The sequence below is a fragment of the Pinus tabuliformis genome, chromosome 6 (genome assembly GCF_031772625.1).
Source record: "Pinus tabuliformis cultivar Carrire ecotype Pingquan chromosome 6, CPIR1, whole genome shotgun sequence".
NCBI classification, from domain to species: Eukaryota; Viridiplantae; Streptophyta; class Pinopsida; order Pinales; family Pinaceae; genus Pinus; species Pinus tabuliformis.
Window position 1 is genome coordinate 951903128 of NC_142292.1, and position 13961 is coordinate 951917088.

General features: G+C 33.5%; 1 protein-coding gene across 1 annotated transcript; it reads left to right on the forward strand.

The window, feature by feature from the left end:
* Positions 1 to 497: 497 nt before the first annotated feature.
* LOC149262109 (uncharacterized) lies at positions 498 to 2570 on the forward strand. Its single transcript, XM_089374728.1, has 3 exons — positions 498 to 1338; positions 1831 to 2189; positions 2334 to 2570. Exons 1-3 carry the CDS (start codon positions 498 to 500, stop codon positions 2568 to 2570), a joined length of 1437 nt encoding a protein of 478 aa, XP_089230854.1.
* The last annotated feature ends 11391 nt before the right edge of the window (positions 2571 to 13961 follow it).

Here is a 13961-nt window from a genome sequence, read left to right on the forward strand (position 1 = left end):
TAACAGTCACAGCGTTTGGTGAGATGAGTTCTTTCATAGGCTGTGAACACTTCTACAGAGATGTATTGTAGGCTTTAAGTTCTAAGTCTAACCATAGACTATAGTCCAGTTTCCCAAACAAACATGTGCCCAAATCAGGAAGCTTATTCATAATAAATTCACAGGAAGCTTGAGTGCAGAATCCTGACTTCTGCCATCTTATTCAAATTCAGGACCTGTTTGTATCACAAAGACAGCGTTCGATTTAAAACAAAAATATAGGCTGCCATTTCCTTATCTGAGGTGGTTCGGTTCGGTTTATATTTCTGTGTAGAAGTGACTTGTTAATCTTGCAATATGTTTGCTGTCAGCCTGTACAGTGTAGGCTGTAGGCTGTCACAGTTTGATCATGAACATTTGCTTTACAAGTTTACATGACTAACGAAAATGTAATTTCAAAAAAAATTGCAGGCATTTCAGACATTGCAGTGTCAGACATTTCAGACTTCTAGATTCCAATGGCACCCCCAAAATCAACTGTTGTAGCTTGGAATTTTATCCAAAAAGATGGTTTTAATCTTTCATGTCAGCTGTGTGGACATAATTTCACTGGCACTTTGACTAGAGCAGTGGATCACCTTCTCGGTATTAGCAATGGAAGTGGAGGTGGTGTTGAAGCCTGCCGCAAGATCACTGATGAACAAAAAGCCAAAGTGGAGAAAGACCATTCCAGTTCACAGATGCAAAGGCAGAAAAGGGTGAATAAGAGGCAGCGAATTGAGAGGGAGATTGCCATGTCTTCCTCCAACACCATTAATTCAGTTTCAGACATTCATGGATCAAGTTCTACAGCTCCTCAAGCAAAAACAGGTGGGCCGAAAACATTAAATCAATTCTGGAAACCTGTTGAGAAACAGGAAGTTGATGACGCTGTTGCTGAGTATTTTTATGCATGTGCAATTCCCTTTAATGTGGCGAGGAGTCCATATTTTAAAAATGTAATTAAAAAGGCCATTGATTTTGGGAAGGGCTATGTTCCTCCTAGATCTGAAGCTTTAAGGACAACTTTGCTACAGAGAGCGAAAGACAGAGTGACAGGAAAGTTGGCTGATATTAAAGAGTCCTGGAAGCTTATAGGATGCACAATTTTGAGTGATGGTTGGTCAAATTTGTGTCATCGCCCATTGATCAATGTGCTTGTTTATTGTCCTCAAGGGGTAGTTTTCTTGAAGGCAGTGAATGCAATGGATCGAGCGAAGACATCAAAATTCATTTTTGGAATTTTAGATGAAGCGATTCAAGAAGTTGGGGTGGAAAATGTTGTCCATGTTGTTACAGATAATGCATCAAATTGTGTTGGTGCAGGGAAGCTGATTATGGAAAAATATGGGCAGATTTATTGGACCCCTTGTGCAGCTCATTGCTTGGATTTAATGTTGCATGACTTAGCCAAATTTCCTTGGGTCAATGAAACAATCCGAAGAGCCAAATCAATTTCAAACTTCATCATCAACCATCGTCTCACTTTGAGCATATACAGGAAGAATGCATCAAAAGAGTTGTTGAGGCCTTGTGATACAAGGTTTGCCACTTTTTATATTACTCTGAAAAGAGTTGTTGAGGAAAAAGCGAGCCTAAGAGCTGTTTTTTGCAGCACTGAGTGGGAGAGATATACTCTCTCAAAAGAAACTAAGGGGAAAAATGTTGAACAAATAGTGCTCAATAATGGCTTTTGGGAAAATGCAAACAAGGTTTTAAAAATTTGTGGCCCAATTGTTAATGTGCTCCGCATGGTTGATGGTGACAAACCTTATATGGGTTTTGTTTATGAAAGCCTTGATCGTTGCAAAGAGGCCATTGCAACTGCTTTTGATAATGTGGAAGCTGATAACAAGGAGATATGGGATTTAATTGATCATAGATGGAAGATGATGCATAGTCCATTACACGCAGCAGCATGCTATTTGGACCCTAGATTGTTTGGGTTACCAAGACATAGGGACGAAGAAATCATGAATGGACTTATCCAATCTATTGAGAAGCTAAATCCAGATCCAGAGATTGCAGGTTTGATCAGAAGTCAGTTGAGAGCATACAGGTTAGAAGAAGGATTATTTGGAACAATATCAGCAAAGTATGATAGGAGCAGAAGTGATCCAGCACTATGGTGGGAATTTTATGGTTCAGGGGCACCAGAATTGCAAACTTTTGCAATTCGTATCTTAAGCCAAGGAACAAGTGCATCAACATGTGAAAGGAATTGGAGTTCCTTTGACCACATTCATTCCAAAAAAAGAAATAGACTGTCATCTCAAAAATTAGAAGATCTTGTTTATGTTCGTAGTAATTTGCAGTTGGCATTGAAGAATGTGGCTAAAGAGTCATCCAATTCTTCTACTCCGTGGACCAATCCTGTTCCAAATGCAACAATGGATGATGCTGATTTGTACATTGAGAGTGACATAAACACTGACAGGGAATTCACTGATGAATCTGGTGCTGAAGCATCTAGCGGATTCACATCTCATACTGCTCTTGATGACATAGAACTTTTTGATATAACAAGTGGGCAACAGGAACGTCAAGAATAAAACTTGTGTTCCTGTTTTAGATTTCTAGTTTAGTTTTTGCATGAACAATTTGCTAAAGCCTAAAACTATCAAGCTAGCTGCTACTATAAAGTTTAAAGTTTAAACTGTCTTTTTATCTTATAAATTATGATGCAAGGTTTTTCATTGAACTGCCAAAAGAATATATATTTGCTGTTCATTAATTAAATATCTTAGCATACAAGGGGTCCCCTACTGGGAAATTGTTTTTGTATATTTTTTTTATGCCAAGCAGCCAATCTATCTTTAAAAAAAAGTTATGAATGGTTGCACACAGCCTACAGGACTTGCTGCACTGGTCTGTTCTGAATTTTGTACAATTCTTTTCAAGTTATTTAGTGTTTCCATGTAATGATAGGTACATACTATCTATAGGGACATCAATGATCTGTTTTAAATCTTTTATGTTTTATATGTCAAGTTCTGTATACATGAATGATGAAGTAATTTACATTGTGTTTCAAGCTGACAATTTGTTTTGCAGACCTTGCAAGGGTTGGTCACCAAGTATCAAGCATTAAACATCACTTTTTTGTGGTCAAATCTCCAAATTTTCATTCCCTAGCTCTGCTAGTTATTTCTCTATAAGGCTGATCTGTTATTGGCATGTGTATGTGGGCTAACAAACTGTGGTTGCAGCAGTCATAAAGGTCTGATATTTGGTTTTGAGCTAACAATTGGTGAGTGCAGCTATTGAAAAATTGATCTATTCTGATATAAAATTTGATATTAAGCATTTAATAGTCTGATTATAAGGATAATCATGATAAAACTCACTCCATACCATTTCTCATATGCATATGATATATCTATCTTTAATATACATTTTTTTTTCGAATTTCTATATGTCGAATTTTATGTCAAATTTTATCGACAAAATTTGAGTTGCCGAACTTTATTCGAATTTCATGGTCCTCGAACTCGAACTCGAACTCGAACCTGGTGACTTAGATTCCAAGCTGGCTCAATGCACAACCAAACACTCACGACACTACAGTAGCCACACCAAGAGCAGAACTCGGCCAAGAAACTTACCCATAAATATGTCAAGCTTAGCCTTTAGTTATGAAGAGGAGAATCAAGCGTATAAATGATAAACTTGGCTTCTTCAGAAAAGGAATTCGGTCCTCCAAAGATGAATATCTCAACCATTAACCAACAGATGTAATATTCAACCACCAAAATAATCAAATGTTGGTCCAGAATTAACAATTTCTGTCTTTAAACTTGCAAGAATAATCCAGGTTTGTAGATGATGAAATTTTCCCCTTTAAGAATAATCCAGTCCTCATAGAATTGCATGGATGGAATGTGCAACAAACACAAATCGAATCCAAATCATAGGAATTGCAATAGCGATGAGCGAAGAGGATGAAATCTCGTTACTGTACATTTTAAGAGCAACAATCTCATGAACATTTTGATACAGGCTCTCCTTCCACAATTTTGGTAGCAATAGACATACGCTCATCTCCAACATAGATGTGATCATCTCATTCGCCAAATCAATTTTCGTTCACACCATGCTACATTCATACTTTCATTTGACTCGATCTGCTCAATAAAAATCCACACAAACTTCAATTCATCCTTTAATTACAAAAAGCTAATATGCATTGAGAATCACCATAGGGCTCTGATACTATATGAAGGAGATCAAATAATCATATATAAAAATATCAGAGACTTAAAAAAAACAAAGATTGCGGAAAATAACAGTGTTCCTCACATTTTAATTATTAAAATAATGTTTATGATACATATAAATACATGAAGAGAATTTGTCTCAAGGTAGTGCATTTATCTTGGACACTATAGTTGAGAAAATCTCTCAATCAAAAAATAATCTAGGAGCCTAACTAGTTGGAGAGAATCTCTCAACCAACTAGGCCTAAACTAACTCCTAACCATGAGGAACAAACTCAATCTAGAAAGGTAGGATTAAATCCAACTTTCTTGATTTTAATTATTTAATTATTTTGGGCTTATAATTGTTTTTAATACATGAGAGCAAGGCTAATAGGTGTGGATGAAAATAGTGAGGGAGCACTTTCATCCTTTTGCTCACAGTAGGTTTCCCACTAGTCCTTGACATGAGGGGCAACTTTGAGAAGAAGAAAAGTAATCTTTTCCCTGCTGGAAAAATCATGAATAGAAAAATATCCTTCTAGCACATTTAACCATTTATCTACGACATATGCATCTATTTGGCTCTCAAATATGGGAATGTCAAAGTTTACTTGTACCTTAAAAGGAGTGGCACCTCTAGAGTGGTTGTTGGATGTGGATGCTCGTGGGTGGGCAACCGTTGAAGCATCTGGGCAAAGTTATCTATCATTGCGTTCTTTTGTTTCTCGAGGGCTTCCTTGAGAAATATTTTGATAGGATCTCCTACTCCCTTGTCTTTCTTTTCTTCCCCCATGGGTGACCACCGGGGTTTGCGAGGTTGATCTTGCAAAGGTTCGACTAGATTGAGTTGTAAGTCCTTTTACCCCTATCTCGTTGGGGACATGCAAAGAAAAACAGAGAAAGAGCATACTGCTCTGATACCACTGATTCAAATTTAAACATTAATGCAACAAATTACAGATATAACGATAAATACAGAGATGTAGTAGAAATAACACTTCATTTCATTAATACCAAATACTGAAATATGCTTAGAAACATAATGGAAATAAGACTAGCTTGGGCGACGATAGCTTATCTCTGAGAAAAGATGTGGTGGATACATGCCTCTGAACTGTATTACAATGAGTCTTGAAGGCCTATTTATTATTGAGAAACAAATGGAAAACCCTAAACATCCAAAAACCTAACCCTAGGAGATGAAACACCAAAATATGGGACCCGTTGGGGTAAGTTGGTGATCAACTTCTCCGGATCGTAACTTTGGCATATGATCTTTGTTTGACACACATGGTACCTCGTTAGAAATATCTATCTGAGGATTACAACTGCTCACAGTGAATATAGAGTTGAAAAATTGTATACACCACTAGTGGTTTTCCCAAAAAAAGTCATTTAGGGCCTCAAAACGGCTCCAGAAGTTTGGGACCCGAAAAACTGCCAAAAATAATAAGATGTGCTACAATTATGGAAATTGAAAAACTGAAAGAAACAATGGTAGGGGTCCAAGTGGAATAGGCAGGTGGCCACCAATATCCACTTGGACCAGTTAAAGGACGAGGAAGTTGAATTTTTTATTGGTTTAGGTTTGGTTTGTTGTTTCAATAGTTTTTGTTTTTGGTTAATCACTTTTGATGGCTAGATCTTGAAGTTTTGGATTTAGTGATGAAAAAAGTATGTTTTCATTTATTCTATGCAAATGGATTTTTTATCATTTAGTTTGACATTTTCAAAGGTTCTTATTCTCAATTTTGGCCCATGGTTTTCGGGAACTTAGATATGTCCTTAAAGCTCTAGTCTTCCTCTTTCAATTATTTGATCAATTCTCTTTCTTTAGCTCTTGGCTTGTTACATCTCACATATTTTCCCTTACACTTTTGGGGTTCATCCTCTTTTTTGGGGATTGGATTAGCTCTTGAAAACTTCCATTTTGCATCTCATGAAACTGAAAAATATTGCATTTCAATCTGTGTCTATACTTGAATGGAAGTGGAGTTCAATTAAGGGTTCCCAACATAAATTATGTTGATAGGTAAAAATTATTGTTGGTCCTAGAAGCTAGACTATAAAAATTTCTTCACAATGCAAGAATTGCTTTGAAAATGGCACGTTGTCCTAAAGGGTTTAGGAAAAACAAGAAATATTGGATTAAATCAACCTAGTGGGCAACTCTTCAAAAAACCACTAGATTAGTCTCTCCTTTCATTAGTATGTCACCACCAACTATTCCTTCAATTCAATCAACTCCTATGCCTTAATAAACTCAATAAAAATTGAATTCCAAAAACTGAACACTGACAAGCTCATGTCTCTTGATTTGGAAAAGAAACATAAAATCTAGTTAGGTCCTTGGTTTATGTTGAATTTGGTTACCCAAGTTGAAGAAGTTGAGGCTCAGAACTAACAAACCCAACACAAGAAAATACAAGCTTGATAGAAATAGAAATGACTCACAACAAATGACAAACAAGTTTGGACAAGTGAATCAATAAGGGATTCAACAAATGTAGTAGAAGTTTAGACAAAAGTAGGAAAGAAGTTGAACTAGTAATTTAATTTAATTATATATTGTTTTTATCTATTGTTGTTAATTGATTTGTAGGAATCTATTCATATAAAAAAAATTAGATTATAATTCTATTGGGTATCTATCGTAATAAAGTATTGACTTTTAAATTTTTCTCTCAACCATGAACCTTAAACCTTGAAAATATTTTTATTTTTGAGAATCAAATCTAGCTTTTAAATTGTACTATCAAACCTAAACCTTGAACTTTGAAAATATCTTTATTTATGAGAATCAAATCTAACTTTTAAATTGTACTATAAATCCTAAACCTTAAACCTTGAAAATATATTTATTTGTGACAATCAAATCGTCTTGATATGTGCTCCTTATAAAATGATAATAAAGGGTATCATAATAGTTTAAACATTTAACTTTTTGAACCTATCTTGCTTATCACAAGAACTCTTTATAAAAAGATATAAACATGTGTTAGAATTGGTAAAGTTTAAACATTTATTTTTTTTTAACATTTTCTGGTTATAAACAAATTATATATATATATGGAAAATGTTTTGGTTTTCTTTGCCTTGGTGCAAAGTGGAAATATCATATGCAATAATGTTTGGGGAGTTGTTGGGGAAGTTGTTATTCTTTTTCTTGGGGAAAATGGAAATATCATATTCATGGAGTCTAAGAACTGGTTCGAAGAATCAAGCAAATGCATATGCACTTCTGGAAGGTTTAGTTCAGGCCTTCGCCTACAATCTAAATAATTTGGTGATTATCGGAGATTTGAGGGTTTCAATTCGACGTCTTGTTGTAGATAACTACACATGAGAAATTAAATTGAAGAGTATACTCAAGAGAATTAAACACCTCCTATCTAATTTTCAATCCTTATTATCATATGTTATGCCAACACAATTAAGAAGCTGAAAAAATGGCCAAGAGGGGAACAATCTTGGCCATGGGAACCATGTGGATTAATGCGCAAGAGGAACAATGTTGTATTCCTTAATGAAGTGATTTTTTTTTAATATTAAAGTGCCCAATGAGGGTAGGTTGCAGGTGGTGCCATCAGAGGTTTTGAAGCATGAATAAGGTATGTTTTACCACTAAAAGAATTGAATGACACGGGAGTCATACATCCCTATTGTATCTCTCGCAAGTGTGAATAGGGGAAAGTGGTACAGGCATAATATGCAATTTTTGTTTCATGGGAAGCTGCAGGATTTATGTATCTAGTACAAACTTACTCAATTCATGTTGGTCATCCTTGCGTTATGAGATTTGTTGACAATTTGGCCTAGATACAATCCACAACCCATTTAATGTATCAAACTATTATGAGTTTGGAAACTGGATGGAATTGGTAAGAAATGCATGGATTGGAGGTTATCTCTAGCATCATTATAACCATTTGGGAAGGATGGTGAAATTTCAATATAGAGTTTGGCATCATCAACGATTGTTCCTAATCAACTCTTGTGATGTTGAGCAGAGGAATGTGGTATGGTATCATTATTTCTACGTATATCATGAGGTCACTCCTAATTTGTGGCTCATGGGAAGAATTCAAATTGGTTCAATTGCAGCAATCGAGCCTAGTTCATAATGGTTGTTTTCATGTCATGAGATCAACTAGAAATAGAGCTTGGATACTATTCATGGTCAATTCGATGTATCTTTCTATTGTAAGTATGGAAATTGGCTAGAATTGGAACAAAATGTCTAGACTGACAACTATCTCCTAATTAAAATGGGAACATAGGTAGAATTTCAATGCATAAATTGGCATCATTCATAATTGTGGATTGCTCCATTTTACCTATGCAAGAAGGATGGAATTTTTTAAGACTCTAAGGGCCCTATATTAAAGGACCACCTATGCATTTGGTAAGTATATATTGAATTTGATTGTAGTTATCTTAGTAATTGGATAGTTTCTCTATGAAGGGTTTCCTAGGTTGAAAGCAACTCTTTTCCACACTCACTTAATCTCTCGAATTGAATTGGGACAATGTTGTTGGAAATGGGTGTTGGGTTGAAATATAGTCTCTCTACCACAATATTCACTGGGTTTAGGAGCTTGACTGACTTGGAAGGTGTGTGATATTAATTATGCCCAAAATGCCTAATAATACTAAGGCAATTCAGGAGCTTTTGCTAGAGCAGTTGCATCAACTGCAGAAAAACATTTATGAACTTCAATTAAAATATAATTAGTTGGTATCTGGTATCACCTTAACAATGAAGATGCCTATTTGATTATAGGACTATCATCCAATGGACATAGGACAAGTTAGCAAGAGTATGCCAATAGCTAGAGGAGATGCAAATGACCCTTTGTCAAAGGGAGTTAGGAGCTACCTCCTCTAGTAATTCACCTTATAAATGCATGTGACAACTTTCATGGAAATGGATGCTTGAGGATTCACATTATTTTGCTGATTCAAATGGGATATTTTATTTTGAGATTGTTATGTATGAACATGGGTATTTAAAGATAATATTATAAATATTATTTAAAATTACTTTTTAATTAATATTTTTTTAAGTCATATATTATTATTAAATTTACTTTTATTTAAAAATATTATATATACATAGGTTTGGAGTATGTCTTAAAATTTCTTATACTTGGTTAAGAGCTCATCTAATAGGTGAACAGACCAAGACCCAAAGGTATCTAATAGGATTGGAAGCCTACCCTTTATGGACTACCAATAGATAATTTCAAGTGGAGTGGTTTTGCTTGAATAACAGTGATTAGTCAACCTACATTTAGAAATAACAGTTAATGATAAATGTCCCCATTACAAATTTGACAATTAAATTATAATTAAAATATATATAGATTTAATGATATGTATGTATCATTTCATTAATCAAATATATACATATAATTAATACTTTCCATTATCACAAATCAAATATATAAATATAATTAATACTTTCCATTATCACAAAAAAACAGATTTACATGGTTGTAGCGTTATCCATCTAAAAATTTAAGAGAACATATATTTGAGTAACCAAATGATACATATATTTCGTTAACAATCAAACAATTTGAAAAAAATTGTTACATATTTAATTAAGATATATATTCCAACTCAAAACAAGTTTTTTTAATACTGAGATTAAATTTAATTCGAATGAATTAAAATTTTAAAGCTAAATGTTTGAATGGCATAACTTTATCAAATAAACGGTAGCATTTGTGAAAGGTCTGTTTCTAACTATTATATCGGTTGTGTGTTTAATACAGTTTTATTGTTTATGGGGATCATCCAAATTATGTGGAATGAAAATGATCTTTTGATATGTCATTATTAAAATAAAAAATAATTTTTTATTATTATTTAAATGTTATTTTTAAATTAAAATATTCAAAAGGTTTACTAAAGTTAAATTTAATATATATATTTTTTATTTAATATATTATTGGTTTAAGTTTTTTTTGGGATAATGGGATAGTTGTTTCACTTGGATGTTATCCTTTTCATCTAGTTTAAAATTTCATAAGGGGACACCATGGCTCGTCATAGTAAGGTTGGAAGGATACATGTCTTGTTGGAGTTTGAGATCCCGACTCCAATTTTCGGTGGTCTTCAGACATCTAGGACCTAGGATGGACTATAAGTTTCTGATATATGTGGCTTGTGGGTTGTTGCATATATCTGGGGAGGTTTCTAGTTCCCCATCAACCATTTCTAAAGGGGAAAAAAGAAGAAGAAGAAAACCCACAAGGCATAGAATAGACAACGATAGGGTGTATTGTTAAGGCAATCCATGATGTGCAGATCACTGGTTGAAAACTTAGTAGGAAAAAATATATCCATGTTAAGGGCTAGTGTGGCTCAGGCTGAGTGCGATCCCTGGGTGATTTTGACAGCTTAGATGCCCATCGGTCGCGGTTTCTCAAGCCAAAGGTTAAGCGTGCAGTCATCTCAGGACTCACACAACTTAGAAAACAAAAAAAAAATATTGTTGGTTCAAGGGTTTATGTTGATGTTATAGGTTAAATTATATAAGATATTATTGGTTCAATTTTATATTAAGATTTATGTGATGTTTAGATTTATGTGTTTTTTTTTTTCTTTTTTCTATGTACTTCACAGATTTTGGAGACCAGTAACTATTACGTTCACGAAATATTTGTACCAGGTAGAACTATTTGAAGAGATCACTTCCTGTCAGCTCAACCACATAGCCTAACCTCTAGGGTGTCAAGATAATTGAACTTGTGATCTCTCAATAGTAAAAGTGTTTTAATCACAGAGACTTGACCAATTGAGCTAACCCTCAATATTGTTGTTTAGATTTATGTTGATGTTTAAAAAAAAAATATCATAATCTAAGCATTGGAATTTTTAATATCTATTAAAAAAAGAGTCTCACTCAAAACATTGTGTGAAAATTTAACTTTGAAATGGGCCATATAATATGGCTGCTACAAAAAAAATTCATTTTATTACTAATACTTAAATATTAATTGTTATGAATGTATATAGTCCTCAAACTACAATCCTTCTCTATTTATTCAGTGATTAAACATCATTATAGAGACTATTCCTCTAACTTATAAATAGAATAATTATATAATTACATTATTACTCTCTGATATCACAAATAATAAATGATATAATCACCATATAATATTAACAAAAACCAGAATTTGAAAAGGATTCTCATTCCATTCATCTCCAAAATAACATGATACATCATTACGAAACAATCCATCCATGATGACATTATAAGAGGAGAATAGTTCAGAACAGAGATGACAATCTACTAATCAACAGGTAATTAACACACATTCAACAATATAGATCAACGTTGGAGAATCAACTTTTTGATAGGTTGAGGCATTTACATTTATACTAATATGTCTAAAAGTAAGAAGATACATTCAAAATCAAGAAATTATTAGCTTGCTTATTTATAAACTAATTTCTATATATTTTTGTTCTAATCATGTACCTTCACTCTTTCGTCACTCAACTCCTTGATCAGTTAGAATCCCACCTCCTATTCTAGTTCTTGTCTCTCTCCATGTTTGATACTCTTTAATGTTCGTAATGATATTCAATGTAAGTAGTGCAACTTGTATCTTTTTTGTTTGTTGAGTTCGTGTGACCATATCTTTTCCTCCCACTACAATTTGTACTCTACCAAATTCAAAATGAGGGCTGAGAAATGTAATATTTCTTAATAATAATAATAAATAAATAAATAAAATAATATAATATTAAATATAAGTAAATAAATTATAAACAATAAAAAATATAATAATGGTAAATAAATAATCAATAATGAAGAGAATATAATAATAATAATAAATTAATAAAATAGTAAAAATAATCTTTAGTTTTAAATACATATATAAAAATAGTAAAAATAAATAAAGTTTAAAAAATAAAAGGGAATAAAATAAGACAGAGTTAAAATAAGAAAACTATAAAAATAGTAAAAATAAGTAAAGTAAACAAAAAGTAAAAATGAATAAAATAAGAAAAAGTTAAACTAAGAGAAATATTAAATTAAGTAAAACTTAAAATAAAGAAGTAAAAGTTGCATGTTGACACATGAAATGTGTGCATGTAGATCTCTTTCCATTTTTTTGGTCTATTTAATGGACGATGAAGAGGATGAGATGCATTCATTCCTTCATCCATTCTTTTAGGAGAAAAGTGTTATGAGACAAATGATTCTTTGGAAATATTACGCTGATTGAGGGTTCGAGGGTGACCAATTGTAGAAAGATTATGTAAAGTTGAGCCTACGGTTGGGTGGAGAGGCGTCGCCAAAAACTTTGTTGCGGTTAAAGAAATTCAAAGATAATTCAACTCCAAAATCACAAGGAATATCGTCACTACAGGTAAGTTGTCTTTGCTCATATTTTTCGAAATTCTATGCTAATTAGTTGAATAGTTGTGTGCTGGTTATAAATCACATAATTAATCTAATTAGTTGTATATTTAAATTGTGGGTTGTTACAAAAAAATACCTTACAACACATGTTAAGTTACCTTGAGTGAAGTGTATTCCACCCTTTCTTGACTTTATAATTTACCTAAATGAAATGAAAGGCACAACTCCAAGATACCTTCCACAACATTGCCTCTAAAATCAAGAAATTCATCAAATTTCATTTTTCTTTTCCCCACCAGAATTCTTAGAGTCCTAGTCTAGCACCTGAGGTCATGTTTCTTGGACTAGTGACCAAGCATATTCAAAGGAATTATGGACTCCCTAGAGTGCAGTTCATCTTCTAAGTCCAATTGGTCAAAGTTGTGACCTTGAACTAGGACCCTTCTAGATAATAGAGTAATCGATCCAAGTCATTATCATCCTTATGATTTTATTTCTACTTCTCTTCTTTTAAGGTTTGGTCTTATAACACCCCCAAGATGAGCCCTTATATACACCTGTACACATTATTATTAGGTTGGTGAGATAGGTTGTGTTGAGTCTGCATGCCCATGTGTATATTGTTAATTTTGCAACCCCAGTAAATGACAAGTTATTTCCTAGCAAATTTGCTTACTGATTTTAATTAATTTTTCTGCTTGTTGAAAAAAATGTACTACTCGGATTTTAACTAGTAGATTTACTTTTAAGTGGAAGCAAATAGAAAGAAAAAAAATCAAATTTTAAGCACAAATACATGAAAAATTCCCTTCACAGTTTAGCTTTCCAATAATAAATTTCTTCCAGGATTACAAGGGCTTTCCCAACTTAGGAAAACTTTCTCACTAAGAAAATACAAGCCACAAAAATTGTTCAAAATTTTCTCATGAAACTTCTATGCGCCTATAAAATTATATGACCCTATGAAATCACCGAGAAAACACTAGATCTACAAATTTGCTCTTACAACCCATTGTATGGCCACATGTGTGGATTACGTGATGTGACATACACACCTTGTGCCTATGTCGTACTCATACATGTGCATTGGTACCTCCTTCTTCCACATGTGTGATGCTACCCTACCCTCGTGCTCACATGTATGATGCTTCTCTACCCTCGCACATGCACATGTGATGCTACTGGTGTTTTCTGCTACACCTGTCGAATACATGGCCTCTCTCCCTACCACACACATGGGACAAAATTGTTGTAGACAATCAATCCTTCAAATTTTTGTTGTTGAGTTTCCTCTTATTGCTACAAATCCTATTATTGTTTTCTCTAGCATTTGAGTGTAAACATTACAGAAATTTTGA